Source organism: Cervus elaphus, chromosome 18 (genome assembly GCF_910594005.1).
Source record: "Cervus elaphus chromosome 18, mCerEla1.1, whole genome shotgun sequence".
NCBI classification, from domain to species: Eukaryota; Metazoa; Chordata; class Mammalia; order Artiodactyla; family Cervidae; genus Cervus; species Cervus elaphus.
In genome coordinates this window covers 83,357,919-83,377,425 of record NC_057832.1, presented here as the reverse complement: position 1 = coordinate 83,377,425, position 19,507 = coordinate 83,357,919, and the positions used below count along the sequence as shown (strand labels likewise).

General features: G+C 49.0%; 1 protein-coding gene across 2 annotated transcripts in view; it reads left to right on the top strand.

Moving 5' to 3' along the window:
• ADCY1 (adenylate cyclase 1) overlaps positions 1 to 18,884 on the top strand; it is a 105,042-nt gene extending 86,158 nt beyond the window's left edge. Inside the window, exons 18-20 of one of the 2 annotated variants that reach the window (XM_043873124.1) lie at positions 6,630 to 6,744; positions 8,576 to 8,700; positions 10,641 to 18,884. In XM_043873124.1, coding sequence (XP_043729059.1) covers positions 6,630 to 6,744; positions 8,576 to 8,700; positions 10,641 to 10,979 — 579 coding nt within the window. In that variant the 3' untranslated portion in view covers positions 10,980 to 18,884. Of the gene's footprint in view, positions 1 to 6,629; positions 6,745 to 8,575; positions 8,701 to 10,640 lie in introns of those variants that run through there. The other variant, XR_006335009.1, reaches the window with a different exon arrangement.
• The last annotated feature ends 623 nt before the right edge of the window (positions 18,885 to 19,507 follow it).

The following is a 19,507-nucleotide window of genomic DNA, read 5'->3' as shown; positions in this document are numbered from 1 at the left end:
TCCCAGGCAAGAATACTAGAGTGGGTTGCCATTTCCTTCTTCAGGGCATCTTCCCAACCTGTGGGTTGAACCCACATCTCTTGTGTCTACTGCATTGGAAGGCGGATTCTTTACCACTGAGCTACCAAGGAAACCTTTGCTAGGAGAATCAATTGCCAGGAAATAATTGGAAAATTCCAAAATATTGGGAGATGAAACAGTATACTTGTGAATGATACAGAGGACAAATAAGAAATCTCAAAGGAAGTTGAAAAACATTTTGAACTTAATAAAAATGAAAATCAGTTCAGTTCAGTCGCTCAGTCATGTCTGACTCTTTGCAACCCTATGAACTGTAGCACTCCAGGCCTCCCTGTCCATCACTGACTCCCAGAGTTTACTCAAACTCATGTCCATTGAGTCGGTGATGCCATCTAACCATCTCAGCCTCTGTCAGTCCCTTCTCCTTCTGCCTTCAATCTTTCCCAGCATCAGGGTCTTTTCAAATGAGTCAGCTCTTTGCATCAGGTGGCCAAAGTATTGGAGTTTCAGTTTCAACATCAGTCCTTCCAATGAACACCCAGGACTGATCTCCTTCAGGATGGACTGGTTGGATCTCCTTGCAGTCCAAGGGACTCTCAAGAGTCTTCTCCAACACCACAGTTCAAAAGCATCATCAGTTCTTCGGTGTTCAGCTTTCTTATAGTCCAACTCTCACATCCATACATGACCACTGGAAAAACCATAGCCTTGACTAGATGGACCTTTGTTGGCAAAGTAATGTCTCTACTTTTTAATATGCTGTCTAGGTTGGTCATAACTTTCCTTCCAAGGAGTAAGCGTCTTTTAATTTCATGGCTGCAGTCACCATCTGCAGTGATTTTGGAGCCCAGGAAAATAAAGTCTGACACTGTGTCCACTGTCTCCCATCTATTTCCCATGAGGTGATGGGACCAGATGCCATGATCTTAGTTTTCTGAATGTTGAGCTTTAAGCCAACTTTTTCACTCTCCTCTTTCACTTTCATCAAGAGGCTTTTTAGGTCCTCTTCACTTTCTGCCATAAGGGTGGTGTCACCTGCATATCTGAGGTTATTGATATTTCTCCCGGCAATCTTGATTCCAGCTTGTGCTTCATCCAGCCCAGAGTTTCTCATGTTGTACTCTGCATATAAGTTAAATAAGCAGGGTGACAATATACAGCTTTGATGTACTCCTATTCCTATTTGGAACTAGTCTGTTGTTCCATGTCCAGTTCAAACTGTTGCTTCCTGATCTGCATACAAGTTTCTCAAGAGGCAGATCAGGTGGTCTGGTATTCCCATATCTTTCAGAATTTTCCACAGTTTATTGTGATCCACACAGTCAAAGGCTTTGACATAGTCAGTAAAGCAGAAGTAGATGTTTTTCTGGAACTCTCTTGCTTTTTCGATGATCCAGTGGATGTTGGCAATTTGATCTCTGGTTCCTCTGCCTTTTCTAAAACCAGCTTGAACATCTGGAAGCTCATGGTTCACATGTTGCTGAAGCCTGGCTTGGAGAATTTAGAGCATTACTTTACTAGCGTTTGAGATGAGTGCAATTGTGCAGTAGTTTGAGCATTCTTTGGCATTGCCTTTGAGATTGGAATGAAAGCTGACCTTTTCCAGTTCTGTGGTCATTGCTGAGTTTTCCAAATTTGCTGGCATATTGAGTGTCGCACTTTCACAGCATCATCTTTTAGGATTGAAATAGCTCAACAGGAATTCCATCACCTCCACTAGCTTTGTTCGTAGTGATGCTTCCTAAGGCCCTCTTGACTTCACGTTCTAGGATGTCTGGATCTAGGTGAGTGATCACACCATCATGGTTATCTGGGTTATGAAGATCTTTTTTGTACAGTTCTTCTGTGTATTCTTGCCATCTCTTCTTAATATCTTCTGCTTCTGTTAGGTCCATACCATTTCTGTCCTTTATTGAGCCCATCTTAGCATGAAATGTTCCCTTGGTATTTCTGCTTTTCTAGAAGAGATCTCTAGTCTTCCCCATTCTATTATTTTCCTCTATTTCTTTGCAGTGATCACTGAGGAAGTCTTTCTTATCTCTCCTTGATATTCTTTGGAACTCTGCATTCAAATGGGTGTATCTTTCCTTTTCTCTTTTGCTTTTGGCTTCTCTTCTTTTCATAGCTATTTGTAAGGCCTCCTCAGACAGCCATTTTGCTTGTTTGCATTTCTTTTTCTTGGGGATTATCTTGATCCCAGTCTCCTGTACAGTGTCATGAACCTCCATCCATAGTTCATCAGGGACTCTGTCTATCAGATCTAGTCCCTTAAATCTATTTGTCATTTCCACTGTATAATCATAAAGGATTTGATTTAGGCTATACCTGAATGGTCTAGTGATTTTCCTTACTTTCTTCAATTTAAGTCTGAATTTGGCAATAAGGAGTTCATGATCTGAGCCACAGTCAGCTCCAGGTCTTGTTTTTGCTGACTGTACAGAGCTTCTCCATCTTTGGCTGCAAAGAATATAATCAATCTGATTTTGGTGTTGGTCATCTGGTGATGTCCATGTGTATAGTCTTCTCTTGTGTTGTTGGAAGAGGGTGTTTGCTATGACCAATGCATTCTCTTGGCAAAACTCTATTAGCCTTTGCCCTGCTTCATTTTGTACTCTAAGGCCAAATTTGCCTGTTACTCCAGGTGTTTCTTGACTTTGTACTTTTGCATTCCAGTCCCCTATAATGAAAAGGACATCTTTTTTGGGTGTTATAATGAAGGCATGGAGTCAAGCAAAAACAACACCCATTTGTGGATGTGACTGGTGATAGAAGCAAGGTCTGATGCTGTAAAGAGCAATGTTGCATAGGAACCTGGAATATTAGGTTCATGAATAAAGGCAAATTGGAAGTGGTCAAACAGGAGATGGCAAGAGTGAATGTTGACATTCTAGGAATCAGCAAGCTAAAATGGAGTGCAATGGGTGAATTTAACTCAGATGACCATTATATCTACTACTGTGGGCAGGAAGGCAGGAATCCCTTAGAAGAAATGGAGTAGCCATCATAGTCAACAAAAGAGTCCGAAATGCAGTACTTGGATGCAATCTCAAACATGACAGAATGATCTCTGTTCTTTTCCAAGGCAAATCATTCAGTATCATGGTAATCCAAGTCTATGCCCTGACCAGTAATGCTGAAGAAGCTGAAGTTGAGCGGTTCTATGAAGACCTACAAGACCTTTTAGAACTAACACCCCCCCACCAAAGAGAAAATATAACATCAAAATTTGTGGGATGCAGAAAAAGCAGTGCTTAGAGAGAAATTATGTCATTGAATTTATACATTAGAAAAGAAGATCAATTGAAAATCAGAAAGCTTCCATCTTAGAAAAGTAAAGAAGGGCAATATAAACCTAAAGCAACAGAAGGAAAGAAATAATAAAAATCAGAGCACATATGAATGAAATCAAAGACATAAAGTGAAGAAAAATAAATGAAACCAAAAGTTGGCTTTTTGAAAAGGTCAATAAATTTGATAATCTCTAGTCATGCTAATCAAGAAAAAGGGAGGAGACACAAATTACTAATATTAGAAATGAAAGAGTGGCCAATTCCACTGAACCAATGGACATTTAAAAGATATTAAAGTGTATTATGGACAACTCTCTGATACTACAGTGGAGGTCCTGGCCAGTCCAATAAGGAAAGAAAAGTGAATAGATGGTTTATGAATTGCAAAGTAATAACAAACCTTCATTCTCAAATTGCTTGCATATTTAAAATATACAAGGCTGAAATGTTTGTATATAAACTGAAAGAATTTTTACATAACTGCGAAACTTGCTGGATGTAAAACAACATAGAAATTTTTATTTTACCTCTGTTTCTTAACTACAGACAATTAGAAAATCAAATATTTTAAAAGTTCCTATTTCCAACTAGTATAAAAATGTAACTATATGACCACAAAATTTGGTAATTTAGGTGAAATGGACCAATTATTTGAAAGACATAATCTGTTAAAACTCACATAAGAAAAACAGATAATCTAGACAGGTCTGTATCTATTTTAGAAAATTTATCAGTAGTTAATAACTCCCCAAAGCAGAAAGCACTAGGCCCAGATGGGTTTATTGTTGAATTCCAGCAGGCATTTGAGGAAAGTTGGCTCACATCAGTTTCCTAAAATCATACCAGTTTCCTAAAATCTCTTTCATAATGTAGAAGTAGAGCATATACTTCCTAACTCATTTTATTTTACCATAATATCAACACCAGATAAAGAATTACAAGAAAGGAATATTATAGAACTGTATTTCTCATGAATTTAGATACATAAGTCCTTAGCAAATATTTACCAGTTGAACCAACAATGTATGAAAAGAATTATATACCACAAGCAGGTTGTTGGATTTATTCTAGATAAATGGTTTATTCTAGATAAATGGTTCAACATTTCAAAATGAATTAGTACCTCTAACTAATAAAAATAAATGAAAAAAATTTCCATAAAAAATAAGGTAATTGATAAAGAAAAAAAACACAAAATGAATTAGTAAAATGTACCATATCAACAGGATAAAGAAGAGAAATCATATGAACATATCAATAAATGCAGAAAAATTATTTGACAGCATCTAAAACTCATTCCTGATTAAAAAAAAGAAAACCTCCCAGCAAACTAGGAAGAGACAGAGCTTCCTCAACTTTAAGAATATCTGCAAAAGCCCTGTAGCTTTGACATCATACTTAATGGTAAGAAATAAATATCTTCCACTAAGATGAGGAACATGGCCCCCTTCACCACTCATAGTTGACATTCATACTGGATGTCCTAGCTAATGCAATAAGACAAGAAAAGGAAATAAAAAGTATATAGACAGAGAAGGAAGAAGTAAAAGTATCTTTGTTCATAGATAACATGATTGTTTATATAAAAAATAAAAAGGAATCAACAAAACAACAACAGTAAGCAATTATAGCAAAGTTGAAGAATACAAGGTTAGTGTACAAAAGTCAATTGCTTTCTTATATACCAACAATGAACAAGGGGAGTTTAAAATAACAAATACAATGCCATTTACATTAGCACCCCAAAATTAAATATTAGGTAGAAATTTTAAAAAAATATATAATATCTCTATGAGGAAAGCTATAAAAGTCTGATTAAAGAGATTGAAGGTCTAAATAAGTCAAGAACTCCTCAGTGTTTCTGCATAGAAAGACTCAAATATCATTAAGATGTCAGTTATTCTCACTTGATCTGTAGACATTGCAATCCTGATAAAAAGTATAGCAGGTTATTTTGTTATTTGACCAACTGATCCTAAGTTTGCATGGAAAGACAAAAGACTGAGGGTAGTCAACACAACATAGCAGAAGCAGGACAAAATTAGAGGACTGAAACTATCGGACACCAAGATTTATGGAATTTCCCTGGTGGTTCAGTGGCTAACACTCCTGGCTTCCAATGCAGGGGACCCGGGTTTGATCCCTGATCAGGGAACTACATTTCACATGCTGCAACTAAGATTTCACATACTGCAACTAAAATAAAGATCCTGCATGGTTCAACAAAGATCGAAGATCTTGCATCCTGCAACTAAGACCCAGCACAGCCAAATAAATAAGTAATATTAAAAAACTTTCTATAGAGCTGCAATAATCAATACAGTATGGTTTTGGCAAAAGAGTAGTGAAATAAACCAGTGGAATAGAATAGAGAGCCCAGAAATAAATCTGCATAAATATAATCAACTGATCTTTGACAAATGGAGCAAAGATAGTCTTCAACAAATGGTGCTAGAAAAAATTGGATATTTAGCTATCTATATTTGTAAAATGAATCCAGGCACAGACCTTACATTCTTCACAAAAACTAATTCAAAATGTAATCATAAGCCTGTATGTAAAATGAAACACTATAAGATATCTAGAAGATAACATAGGAGAAAATCTAGGTAGCTTTGGGTTTGGTCATGAGTTTTTAGACATGGTACAAAAAGCATGACTTGTGAAAGAAAACACTGTTAGGTTGGACTTGATTAAAATTTTAAAATTATATTTGTGGAAAATACTATAATGAAAAGACAATTCATAGACTTGGAGAAAATCTTTGCAAACCACCTGATTGGTATCCAAGGAGATACAACACAGTGAAAGAGAGTCTCAGTGTGTGAGGAAGGAGGGTTGGAATTGCTCTCTGCTGTTGTGAACGCTGACCATCCACCGTGGTCACCTTGCTTTGTTTGTCTACAGTGGGCCAGTGGCAGCATTGTCTGAGCAGTGGGACATTTGGTTTCCCACAACAGGGTCCCCTCCAATCCCACCAGCCCATTCCTGCAGAAGGGCTCTGCTTAGGTTCCAATGGCCTCAGCCTCAGGAGCTGTAAGCCTTGAGCAATAATATTCTACCTCCATTTCAGTCTCCTACCTGTAGAATGGGATGATAAACACACCCTAGGGCAGCTATAGGGTGCCACTCAATCCCTGATGAGAACCACCCAGCCAGCCTCCAGCTCCAGCCAGCTATTGACATGGGGATCAAGTCCCTGATGCCATGAGGGGTACAGGCTAGTCCCCTCACCCCTGCAGGTCACTGGCTGAGTGTCCCTGTCCTCTCTGGCCTTGCACCCCTCAAATGTAATAACCTGTGTGTGCTCATGTCCAGGCTAAGAAGTGCATCTCCTCCCACCTCAGCACATTGGCAGATTTTGCCATCGAGATGTTTGATGTCCTGGATGAGATCAACTACCAGTCTTACAACGACTTTGTGCTCCGTGTTGGTACGTGGCTGCAAGTTATCCCATCATGTGGGCCAGCTCACCCTTCCTCTGCTGCCCTGGGAGCCTGTGGCTTGGGCCTTTCCTCACGAGCAGGGGTCGCTGGTCCAGACTCGCTTGTCTCACAAGAAGGAGGATGGCGCCACCCAGAGGAGTGCAAGCGATGCAGGGATCATGGTATTGGTGACTTAAGAGCCTGGAAGAATCATTGTCCAGCTCACACAACACAGGAGAAACCTCGATTGTCCTAGAGACTCTCAGATACAGCTCTGAGCCCACACTTACCTGGAGGAAGATGCCCCATTTCCTGTCCGCGGGCCTGGGAATCTGATAGGCTGTGCAGGAGCCCAGCGGTGTAGGCTCAGGCCGGGCCCTTGGTCCTCCTGGGCTCCCGTTCTGCGCCTGTGAGTGAGGAGGGGAACCAGCTGGGATCTGAGCTCCTCTCCAGCTCTTACCAGACTATAGGGTTTCTTTTCTTGTAGTCTTAAATTCACTTTTTTCTTTCCTGGTAAGATAGGTTTAGCAGAAAACTTTGTATTAGTTGAGGATATAGTAAAATTAGAGAGTTCTTTCTCCCTCCCTCCCTCCCTTCCTTCCTTCCTCTGTCCCTCCCTACCCCCTTTCTCCCCACACTTACCTGCTAGTCTATGATACAGTTAAACTGGACATTTATTTTTGTTTTACAATTCAAATGTTCAGTGACCTTAAGAACAGAACTTAGAGCCGGGTTTGAGTGGGTTTGAGGTGTGGTAGCCGGTGTCCACCAGAGTGGGGGCAGTTCTGATGAGCTTAAACACAAGGGCTGACTTGGCCCTGGTGCCTGGCCTGCGGGATGTGCTGGAGGTGGGAGCAGGGCACCCTCTGTGCCTCACCCGCAGGGTTCCGTTCTCCTCCGGGGCCATGGGCTCAGATTCATAGATGAACGGATGTGACAAGAAAGAGATCCAAGGGTCCATCAGGGAGATTCTGCTTCTTACTCTCCTACTGAGGACCCATAGGCCAATTGGACCTCCGTACCTGGGCGGCTGGTCAAACAGGAGGCTGGATCCTGGCTCAGTCTTGTCCACGTGGATTGGGGCCTCCAGGGTGGTAAAAGGGGGTTCCCCAGGTTCCCCCAGCCATCTGAAAGTGGCCCTTTTGGGGCTTCTCCCTGGGTCCCCACATTCACCTAGCCTGAGCTTCCCAGCTCACTGTAGCCAATTCTGCCCCCACCTGCTCCCGAAGATGCCAAGTGCCCAGGCTTTAGGGGGCTGACTGGGTCAATGTCTGAAATGTTATTAATATGCTTGGGTAAGCTCAGAAAAATTGATGCAGAGTACAGAGTCAGAAGGTGTGATGTGGCGTCAGCCCAGACCTGGCTGCAGGGGAGATTTGGGGCACCCAGGCCTGTGTCACTGTCCAGGCCAGTTAGACCCCGACCACATAAAGAGAAGGGGGCCTCACTCTCTTTAGAGCATCCCCAAATACTTAGTTCTGGGCCCCACACTGGAAAGAACAGAGGGATCCCATCTGGGGAAACAGGAGCTACTGCCCTTTCTGGAAGAGGGAGCTGGGTGTGGGGACACACCTACAGACTGAAAACTTAGCTTTCTTAGCAGCAGGACTCAGCATGGGGTCACCCTTCCAGGAAACGGGACTTCTTCTTGAGGTGGGGACCGCTGGCTAATGGTGTAGTGTGCAAGTAGAGGTCGGGAGCTGCCCCTCGGCAATGCTGTAGGGTCCCTGCTTTGAGGAGGAGTGTTGCTCAGCGACCCCAGGAAGCCGTGACTTCACGAGGGGCAGCTCCTCCCCTCGGAAGCCTCTGCACGGACACCACGCCGTGGCTGTTTTCCAGGCATCAACGTTGGCCCTGTGGTAGCTGGAGTGATCGGGGCTCGCAGGCCGCAGTATGACATTTGGGGAAACACGGTCAATGTGGCCAGTCGCATGGACAGCACCGGCGTCCAGGGCCGGATCCAGGTCAGTTCACTCAGAAGTCCCCAGGGCCCAGGTGTCCATCCTGGTGCCGGGAGACTGAGGTGGGAGGGGCAAGGGTCGTGTGGGGGTGGCCACCCAGCCCAGCAGCCTGCGTCCTCCTGTCCCTGTCTGCCTCTTCTGGGTGGGGACACCAAGCCAGGTGGCTCGGTGTGTCTGCGGCTTCGGCGGCGGGGGGGGGGGGTGACCCCTCTGTGGTCAGGAGCAGAGTTGGGGTGGTGAGTGGCAGGGGACAGTTAGTTGGGAGGGGTGACAGCTCCCTAGAAGAGAAGGGGCTTCCTTGCCTTTCGAAAGGTGGGTGCAGTGGGCCACCTGACCTGGGAACCTGTGGGTGGCTCATGGGGGACGAGAACTTGGTGCATGACGCCAGCTGGCACTGAAGATGTGAAAGACGGTGGCAGAGAATGTAGTGCTGGGGCCAGGCCCTCCGCTGTGGTCGGGCCCCGAGGCCGCCTCTGAGCACTGCACAGCCGGCAGTCCCCACCTTGCAGCCAGTTCACGCTGGTCCTTTTTATCACAACTTCTCACTCGGTCCTCCACAGACCCGTGCATTCACCCCAGGGTTTGAGAGAGACACTGGGGTGCGATCCTGCAGGCTGCAGTTCAGTGAGAAGGTTGCCGGCCTGGGGCTCTCCCGCGTTGTGCCCCTTCAGTTCCTGGGGCCCCGCCCCCATCCATTGGGCACTAACTCTCAGGCAGGTACCTGTGATGATTCCCAGGTTCCACCTCAGCCACCTGCTTGGGGATCAAGCAGGTGCTTCCCTGGAAATTCCTCTATGGGGGCTCAGCATTGTCTCTTAGAGTCAGGTCGACGTGGCTGCAGAGCAGGTGTCCCCCCACCCCTGATGCTGGCCAGAGAACTCCAGGGAGAGTTCCTAGTCAGCCTCTTGGGAAATACAGGGATTCTCCTGCAGATGGTTAAAAATCAAACTTCCTGGGGGATGCCCTCTCAGCCTCTTGGGGACCTTGTGTCTCTGAGCCCCTGACCTGGACCCTCTCTGGGACCCACCACAGCAACATCATGCACAGCCCCGACTCACAGCCTGGGATTTCCTGGCTCGAATCTCAGGGTGGAGGCATGCAGAGCACAGGGGTAGCTGGAGCTCCCAGGCAACCTGGAAGGACACCCAGGCCCATCCCAACCTAAAACCTTCATTTTCAGCTTTACTGTGTGTAGTGGCAGATTACCTTTACCTCCAGCAGTTCTTTGTGCAATTATCTGGGAATTTTATTGCCTCCCATTCTTCATAAGGCAAGAAAGGAGGGAGCTCACCATAAGGATAAGACTCAGAGGGTTTTGTCAGTGTGTATATTCGGGCTCAAGCTGGATGTCAGGGTTCTAGGGAGCACAGATCTCTTTGAATGGATGAATTGTGGGTTCAATGCGAAAGATTTTTATCACCATACGTTTTGCCACCTTGCATCTCAGAGGCCACATCTGAGAGGTGACCTTTCTGAGGATAGCGTCTTCCCCGTGTAATCGGCTAGTCTGTGGCTCAGTTCCACGAAGGACTTTGGGGTGCACTGAGCCTGTTGGGGAGCCGAGTGAGGCCACGTAGCTCCGGCCCTCAGTTGGAGCCTGGTGTCCAGGCATCTGGCTTGGGGGTGACCACAGAGCTCACATGCCAGTCCTTGAGGCTGGGTCCTTGGGGCCCCGTCCAGTCTGCTCCTCCACTCTCGGTATCCCTTTTGGTGAGTGCTGTCCTCTCCTGTTTGTCCAGGGCTCTGTTAAGGCCCCTCCGAGTCCCATGCTGTTTGCATGATCACGTCCTTCTCACAGAGAGACCAGCGTGACCATGGGAGGAGCATGACTCAGACTCCAGGCAGAGCTGGGGAGGCCCGAGGCTGGGCCATTGGGGTGGGCAGTGTGGGGGGAGGAGGGACCCTCCCGTGGGCTCCCTGTTGACGGCCTTTCCCCGCTGCAGGTCACAGAGGAAGTTCACCGGCTGCTGCGGCGGGGTTCCTACCGCTTCGTGTGCCGAGGCAAAGTCAGTGTCAAGGGCAAGGGCGAGATGCTGACGTACTTCCTGGAAGGCAGGACCGATGGAAATGGCTCCCAAACCAGGTCCCTGAACTCAGAGCGGAAAATGTGTCCTTATGGAAGAGCTGGCCTCCAGACCAGACTGGCCGCGGGCCACCCCCTGGTGCCCCCGGCGGCCGGCCTCCCAGTTGGACCTGGGCCAGGGACTCTGCAGGGCTCGGGGCTTGCCCCAGGCCCCCCAGGCCAACACCTGCCTCCTGGAGCCTCTGGGAAGGAGGCTTAGTGGAGCCCATGCCAGCCGCTCGGGGCACAGGGCACAAATGCTCAAGGTGTTGGGGGTCTTTGGGGCTCCCGCAGGGACCAGCCCATCCAGCAGAGCAGGGCCGGGAGCCAGTGACCGGGCTGGGGAAGGGGCACAGTCCAGGCATGACCCGAAGCAGCTGGGCAGTAAGTCCAGCAGCAAGTCGGGTGAGGGGCGAACCCTGACCGCACGGACACCGAGGTTTTAGTGGCGACCGTGTTTGTTTTGTCCTCATCTCAGTGGCAGAGGGAGGTTGGCTGGGTCAGCTCCAGGTGTCAGGACCTTTAGGACATTCACCAGGGCCATAGGCTACAGTGAGAGCCTCAGAGGTCTGGCTGGCAGAGTGACTGGGGTGCCCACCTCGTGCCCTGAGATGGATCAGCATCAGCCCAGCAGTGTGGGTCCCATGGGGGCAGCTCCAGCCCTGGGCAGTGGCCTGTAGAGCCTGGAGTGGGAGTCAGGACTCTCTCAGCAGTGCAGAGCAGGACAGGCCTTAGGGGATGGTTTGGGAAGAATTGAGAAGCACCTGTCCCACTGCAGGCATGGTGGTGGCCACTGGCTTTCTTCAGATTGAGTTTTCGCTGAGAGAGGCGGGTCTTCTGGAATTCTGGAGGGCCCTGCAGCCACATTTCTGTGACCAGCAGAGTTCATGTTCTGCCTCTGCATTCTCCACCTGCCCCGCCTGAGTGCATCAGCTCCTGTGAAACCTGGACATTCCCTTTTCTGCCCACGCCACTGTGTTCGTTCAAAGGAGAGAAGGTGGTTGGTATCATTTCTGACCTCTCTACCGTGGCATCCTGAGTTCCTGTGTGCTGAACAGCGGTGCAAGGCTTCGCTGACTCTGAAGATAAGTGAACCTCACGAGCGTGAGAAAGCTTCTTCCTGGATGGAAGGCGCTTCTCCAGCAGAACCAGTCCCCTGGGTGTGGAGTTTTGGCGTTCATGGTTGTCAGTTTAGATGCCCCTGCTCTAATTTGCGGGGAAGGCGACTGCAAATAATTCTGTGCAAGGCTGGGAATCTCCTACCAGTGTATCTCTGTGGTTGCCATGGAGATGAGGAGTGTGACCATGCTGGAATACACTGTTGCAGGGGGCAGAGGTGCAGGAGGGCCAGTGGGAAGGAACTGTCTAGAAATAGCTGGACGTGGAGACCTTGACTTTCGACCGCAGGGAGGAGGGCAACTTGAAACTGGAGGGAAAGGTTCTGGGCAGGCAAGTCAATGTAGGGGGGAATGTCCATCCGAGACCCAGAGCTTCAACAGCATCTGGGGGGTCCTGTGGGTTGCAGGGGAGCCCTGCTTGGCAGAGTCAGGAAGCCTGGGTGTCCCTCTCTTCGCTGGTCTCCAAGGGCTCCACCCCCTCCCTGGGGGTCCTGACTTTTCTGTATTGGAACAGGGGTTCACTTTGGACTGAACCCCGTGTCCTCCAGGCTCTCCCCATTGTGGGCCTGTGTCTTGTGACTGTGGGGGCGGGTAGCCAGCAGAGTCGGCTGCTTAGCCAGTATGGATGGGCCAGTGACAGAGGTGGGCAGGTGGGCAGTCTTTCCTCAGATGCACCCTGGATGAGTGGTCCCCGACCTCCTACAGACAGGGCAGAATCGAGGCGTCTCCCGAGCACATGGTTCCTGCACGTGTGCATGTCTGTGCCGAGCTGTGGGGCTGAGATGCTGTCCAGGGTCCTGCTGCCCATCTGCTCACCATGGCTGAGCTTCCACCCCAGGGCATGGTGGGAGGAGGCGGGCCGCTTAGTGGATCATGACCCTGCAAATACACTGTCACCTGGCAAAGGGGGCACTCACTCAGGGTGCAGGCGGTGAGCCGCAAAGAGGGTCCTGGGCCATGTGCGTTAACTCAGTGTGACCACATGGCCCCTTAGAAGTGGATGAGGCAGGTAGGCAGTCAGGAATATTCTGAGCATGAGGTTTCTGTTTAAAGAGGAGGGGCTGCAGTCGATCGAAGGTGAGGATGCCCCAGCCATCCGCCAGCGAGGAAGCAGTCGTTGCTCCCACAGCCACGGGCTCGCTCTGAATTCACATCGACTTGAGCAAGATGGACCCTGAGCCTGGTGTGAGATCCCAGCCTTGCTGTGCTGGGACCTAGGGTCAACAGAGCCGTGGGATCCCCATGTGGGTTGGCAAAGCCACGGAATGCGTGGCACCCCCGTCACCGCTGCCTCGGGAAGCCATCGGGGCCTCGGCTGTTCTGAAACTGCGAGGTCTCCCCTTCGATGAGCAGAACCACCTTCATCATCAGCAGCTCCAAACCCTACCTGCTTCCTGTGGGCACAGGGGCCGTGTTCAGCCATAACGTTCCTTGGGGTTTGGTCAACAATTTCCTTTTTATTTGTGATAAGACTGTATGATATTGCCTTATTTATTTTTAGCCTTGTACAATAATCATGTACAAATGTTAGAGCCTCCCGAGTAGGGTTCTCTCTAAATTATTTATTTTAAGATGCTCTGTAAATAGTGCACTGGGTTAGGTGCTGCCTGCTCCCTTCTGACCAAAATGAGGGCAAGCCTAACACCCGGTGTGAACAGCACACTTTAGCCTACACGTGAGGTCCCTAATGCATCCCCCTGCTTGGCTAGGCTGCTACCCTTTGGAATGACCCCGTCCTTGTGTCCTTTCAAGACCCTTGCATGCCTCTTGTGCCTGACCTCAGTAGATTAGAACGCAGCCCTGACCTTCCAGATGCTTCCACGGCCCCCAACCCTGGGCCAGTCCATTCGGAGGTCCGTGTCCTACAGGGTGGACGCCTACCCCCAGACCCGGCCACCGTGAGCCTGCCGTGTTTATCAGACTCCAGAGCCACCAGGGCTTCCGATCCTTTCTGTCACTAGAAGCAATAACTCTAACTCCAAACTGTAGAGACAGGTCTGGTCCAAAGCAGATTGGTGAGTCAGAGACAAGCCATGTGCACATGTTTCCCCAAACTGAAGGGCACTGTGGGGCGCTGATACCCCCCAATCCCTGGCTGATGTGCAGGCTTGGACAGGATCCAGCCAGCCTTCCTTGCTTTGTCTCCACCTGATACCATTATCCCAGAAGCGACCTGGATATAATATTTGAATCCTTGCTTTCACCTACCGCTCAGGAAGGAAGAGCTGGGTTGGTGTGGCAGCTGTGTCTAGGTTTTCTCCCTGTCAGGTGGACCCGTCTCATTTCCAGGGTGTGTCCGCCCTTCCACATGGCGTGTTCTGTGATTCCTTGAGTCTGGGGATCTTGGAGGTTTCTCCCTATGTGGCAGGTCCTGCTGGGGACAAAAAGCATGACTCGTAAGGCAAACGCTGCCTAAGTGTACATCCACCACGCACACAGGAAATGCGGGTTCCCATGCATATGCCCTGTGTCAAGCAGTCCTTACAGGGGGACCACAGACCTGCTCTCACACTTGTCATTCTGAAGTGTGCAGGCCCGTCGATTGTGTATAACTAGCCCCTGCAGAAAATTGACTTGCCCTGGTTTTGTAATGGCTTCAATTAACAAAACAAAACAAAACCCCAAAATCCAAACTTTGTAGAGGCAATTGGTTTCAAAATATTTGCTTTGGTGAAATATTTAAATGAGAGGTGGGCTGTGGCTGGCTGACAGTTGAAGGACACGACCGTGTCCCAGGGCCCAGACGTCCCCCTCGCCAGCTGCAGTTTGCTTTGAAAGTTGCAAGTGTGCATTAGCCTTCCCAGATTATCATGTAACATTCCCAGTTCCATTGTGAACGATGAAAGATGTGACGTCACTTCTTGCAGCCTCCTGGGTTTGCATCTGCCTTCACAGGACCTTAGGCTGAGGGTGGGTCTAAGTCAGATTCCAGGTCCACTGGGGGCTGTGCTGCCAGGTCTGGAGGTCAGCAGGCCAGACAGGGGGCCCTAGGCCTGGGTGTTGGGAGGCTAGCTGTAATGGCTCAGGCCTCCGCCTTCAGTTGGGAGACAACTCAGAGATGGGTTTTACCCTCGGAAGTTCCCTGACACAGTGCCCAGCGTCCAGTGACGTCTGTCGGTCTGTTGTGAGCAGAGACCAGGCCAGGTGCCCAGGGGGTGGCCTTGTGTGCCATGGGGGCAGTGGAGCTGTGACTTTTCCCAGGGTGGTTTCAGGAGCTTGGGGCTGGTGCCCGAGGCCTGCATTGGTGGCACCTGGGGAGTGCTACCAGACAGTTGTTTCCCACCCTCAAAAGCAGGGAAGGCATCCTTGATTCTCTGCGAACTGATGGCTGGGAGGCCGGTGCCAGGGAGACAGTGTGGGAGGGTGAGTGGGATGCAGCGGACAGCTGAGTGGCTGGGGCTGGGCAGGCATGGCCAGCAGGGTGGTCAGTCACACCAGCTGTGGACTGTGGGCTCAGCCCCAGAGGCTGGGACCCGATCCAGATTTCCCTCTCAGGTCAGGGGCACACCCCAGACTGTGGGCATTCATGGGAGCTCCTTGGGACTTCTCACTTCCAGGAAGCCCCAGGAAGCTTTGGAAAGGATTCAGGGAGATTTTCCTTTGCTCTGTGCTCTGTCCTTCCCTCTGTGCTCACGTGTGTGGGAGGCAGGTCCTGTGATGGTGAGAGGAAATCTGTCTTCTCCTTTGTCCATCTCATGAAATTAACAAGCCCAATTTCAGGTGCCCCATTTGGGGCTGGACCTCCCTAAACAACTTGACTTCATGGTAACAACTCAGACATTCATATTCCTTAATTTTACTGAAAGTATAACACATATGTTCACTAAGATAAAAGATAACTTTTCTGCCAGAGGCCTAACTTAATCTGAATCTGTATGTGTGTGTGTGTGTGTGTGCGCGTGCATGTGTATTTGCATGGCATGGCATAAGCAAAATTAGAATCAGTTATTTGTTCCTGGAATCAGGATGGATTCAAATAAGAAACATACTAGGAATAGAGGAATACAGATTACAGGAATACAGGAATAACTAGGAATACATACAGATGATTGCCCCCCAGGGCATCAGGTGAAGTCATCCCTGTGTGCCCCTAGAGATCCCGAGCCTGGAAGCAGGGGGCAGGGAGGGGTGGACAGAAAGGCAGCCTTGACCCCTGCTGGCAACCAGGTGGAACCCAGGCCTCCATCTTCAGCAACTACTAGAGAGTAAGAGAGCTTCCTATCTCTCTCCCTCCCTCCCTTCCTCTCTTTCCCTCTTTTTTTTTTTTTTTTTTTTTTAAGAATCTCTCTCCAGTATCAGTACGAAGTTCAGGGCATCAAGACCCCAGCCTGATTCTACTTCCTGTTCTCTGTGTGGTGGTTTTATTTTTGTTGTGTTTGGGTTTTGGTATATGTGGAGGCCTGTGGGGAGAGCTGCAGGTGGGTGGCTGTTGGTGCAGGAGTTCTGAAGGAAGGAGCTGGCAGGGCACCCCCCACCTCTCTGCACCCGGGGAGCCACTTAGAGGTCTGGCTTCAATCTCTGGGCTGAAGGAAAAAACAATAGACAGGTGGTCTTCTGGGGAGTGGGTCACAATTGGCTGGGGAGAGAAACCTTGGATCTCTTGTGATTACAGATGGCTCCTATTCTTTAGCCGCAAATAATGACTGTCCATGTAGTTATGAATATAATCCTTCATTCCTTTATGAAATTCCTGTACTTCCCTAGATTCAGTTTGTTCTACACTAATAACCACAGGGAAATGGCAGATCACTCCTCTGTGCAGTTAAACTACATCTCCAGTGGACTTCTCATGTGACCACAAACTAAGGAAACCATCATGACTAAGACCCACGTCTAGCTCGGCAGCTGACGGGGCGCCTTCCCTGTGCTTCAGCCCGCCCACCTCCAAACAGTTGGCAGGGAGAGGTGTGGCTATGCTCCCCACGTTTTTGATGAAAATCTGAGGCTCAGAGAGGCTACAGATGTGGACAAAGTCACACAGCCCTGAGTGGCAGGACCAGGATTCATCCTGTTCCCATCTGTTCCGAGCGCCTGTTTTCCGTTCTATTCAGCGCCTCTTAACTAACGGTGAAATTGGCGAAGCTGTGCTGGTTCTGATGGCGCCCTGAGCTTGTGTGCGCACGGGTGGTGGGGGTGCAGGCCAGGCTAGTTCTGAGCGGCCAGGCGGGTCCCCAGGCAGTGCGTTTGCCCCACAGCCCACCCCCTGGGTGTTCCCGGGCACAGGGGCATCCTCAGCTGGCCTTACGTTGTGAGATGAAGACAGTGTGTGTTCTCTCCTCTGAGTGCTGCCTCTGCTCCAGCAGCTGGTCCCCGGCAAAGACTGACAACATTGGCCTGCAATCCCTGCCCTGTCTTGTCATCCTTTCTGTCCTAAACCTGAATCCTGCAGTACCATCTGCCATCGTGTCTTAGAAACTGTCCCTCAGTGAGGAGGACTGTTGTCCTCTCACTTTCTATAAAGGCCTCTCTGCCATCGGCCTGGGAGAGAACCAGGCCCTCAGACGCTCCCAAACCACACAGTTCTCCACTTACATGAAGCCAACCCAGCCCCCGCCAGGGGGCTCTACCAGGTCAGAGTCCTCTGATGTCCTTGTCACGCAATGGCGTGAAGGAGGCAGCCAGTGTTCCTTCTTGGGGATTAGAGAACATCCAAGTGCAGGTTTCACTGAGAATGTGTGGAAGGTGAGGCAGAGACGTGGTGGATGATGAAGGATTGGGTGCCCCCAGAGCGCAGGTGTCCCTGACTCCCCCAGGGCTGGCTGGCTCCTAGAGCTGGCTGCTCATCTTCAGCAGTATTAGATTCCAAAACCAGCTGGCAGTCCCTTATTGAGAACTGATGTTTAAGCAGAGAAGAATTCCTAGACTAACCCCCAGAGATCTGCCCACCCTTGGGCTTCATAAGTGCGTGCAGGGCAGCATGCGGGACCAGCCAGCCAGAGAGCCATGTCTCGGGCTCATGCTTCAGATGGCACTCCATGGGCAGCGGGCCCACCAGTAGCCAGAACTTGTTTTTTGCCTCCCACCAGCAACCCCCACTCAACCCCTGGCCCAGGCACGCAGCACATGTCTCAGGGCACCATTCCCACGTTCCGGGAATCCTGACGAAGCCGCTGCTGCGGCCTCTTCCACGGGCCAGGGTCACCGATGCTCCCTGGGCATCAGCCCCAGAGAGGCACGTGGTTTTGCCTTCATCTCTTTTGAAACTGTGGCCGCGTGAGCCGTTTGCACTCAACATCGCATGCTGTGAAATCCCTAACCGTGCAAAACTTCGTTTGGATTCCAAAGCACACAGCATGGCCCAGGCCACCACGGGTCGTCTGCTGGCTGGCCGCAGCGCGTCCCCCTCGGCGGATCCTGGACCCTGAGCCTGTGCAGCTACTGCACCCCTCCTGCACTGTCTCCTCTCAGCCTCAGTGCACTCCCCTTGTCTCTCGTGCACACCGTTCACACCGATGGCACCCCACCTTGCACACGCAGAGCTAATGTACCAATTCTGACCATCTCTTAGCAGCAGATTCCACTCCCATTTAAGATAAACCCAAAGCTCACTCTTGGATTTTCTTTACTCATTGAGAAGGGTTGTGTGGACTCCTCACCCTCCTGTGTCCCCCCAGGGAGCGCAGAGTGGGCTGGGGCGACACATTGTCCCGTTGGTAGAGCTCACGGAAAATGCTTCTTTAGACGCGGAAACAAAATGTCTGTACCCGAACGACAACAACTCAATATCACTGGGTAACTTCTCATGATAGATTTGTATAATCAATACGGGTCTATTTTTACGTCCACTGAACACTGTAGAGTACCTTCCAGTCTTTTCCAAGATTATTAAATTGAGACAAGTAATTGAATAATTTGTCCTATTTTTATTTAAAAAAAAAACAGTGAATGGACTGAAATGTTAAATGTGAATGTACATTTCTTAATTGCAACTTTTCTACTGAGTGTTTGCACTATACTTTCTGGAATCTTATTTAACAAAAATAAAGGAAAAAAATTGCTTGACTAAACTCCTTGGCCATTTTAATAGAAAAACAATTGGTTGTGTGGATATTTTAAAGACACTCCTATCTGTTTAACTTATCCTGTGGGGAGAGAGTGTAATTTTCTAAAATGCTGTCACCCCTTTCTTCCTTGGACCCCTGGTGTGGGCTCTGCTCCTCTGATGAACTGCCCCCTCAAGTGACAAGCAATTGCTCCCAAGTGGGAGCAATGGATGGATACACTTAAGCTCTTTTTAACTTCTTTACCTGAACATGAGAATCCTGGGAAGATAATTTGTATTATTTGGAATTCCCCTTGACTAGTCTCTCTCTGTCTAATGAGTGTATTTTTTGCTTAATCTTTTATAAAAGAACAGGGGAAAATCTTGCCTGTCTGAATGAAACATGAAAGTTGGGGTTCAGTCTTGCACTTGATCTGCTGTGCACTCCTGCAGATCTAGTGAGTGGAGGGGCTCCGGGGTCCTGGGCCATTTGAGCAGGCGGCAATGACCACCTCCAGGCAGAGGCCACAGTGACCAGCATATCTCAGGGCTGCTGGGGACAGCATTTAGTGGATTGAATGACGATTGTCTTGTGATTTATGAAAAAAATTCTATTCCAACCCCGAGTGGAGTGTGGTCCCTAGTTGT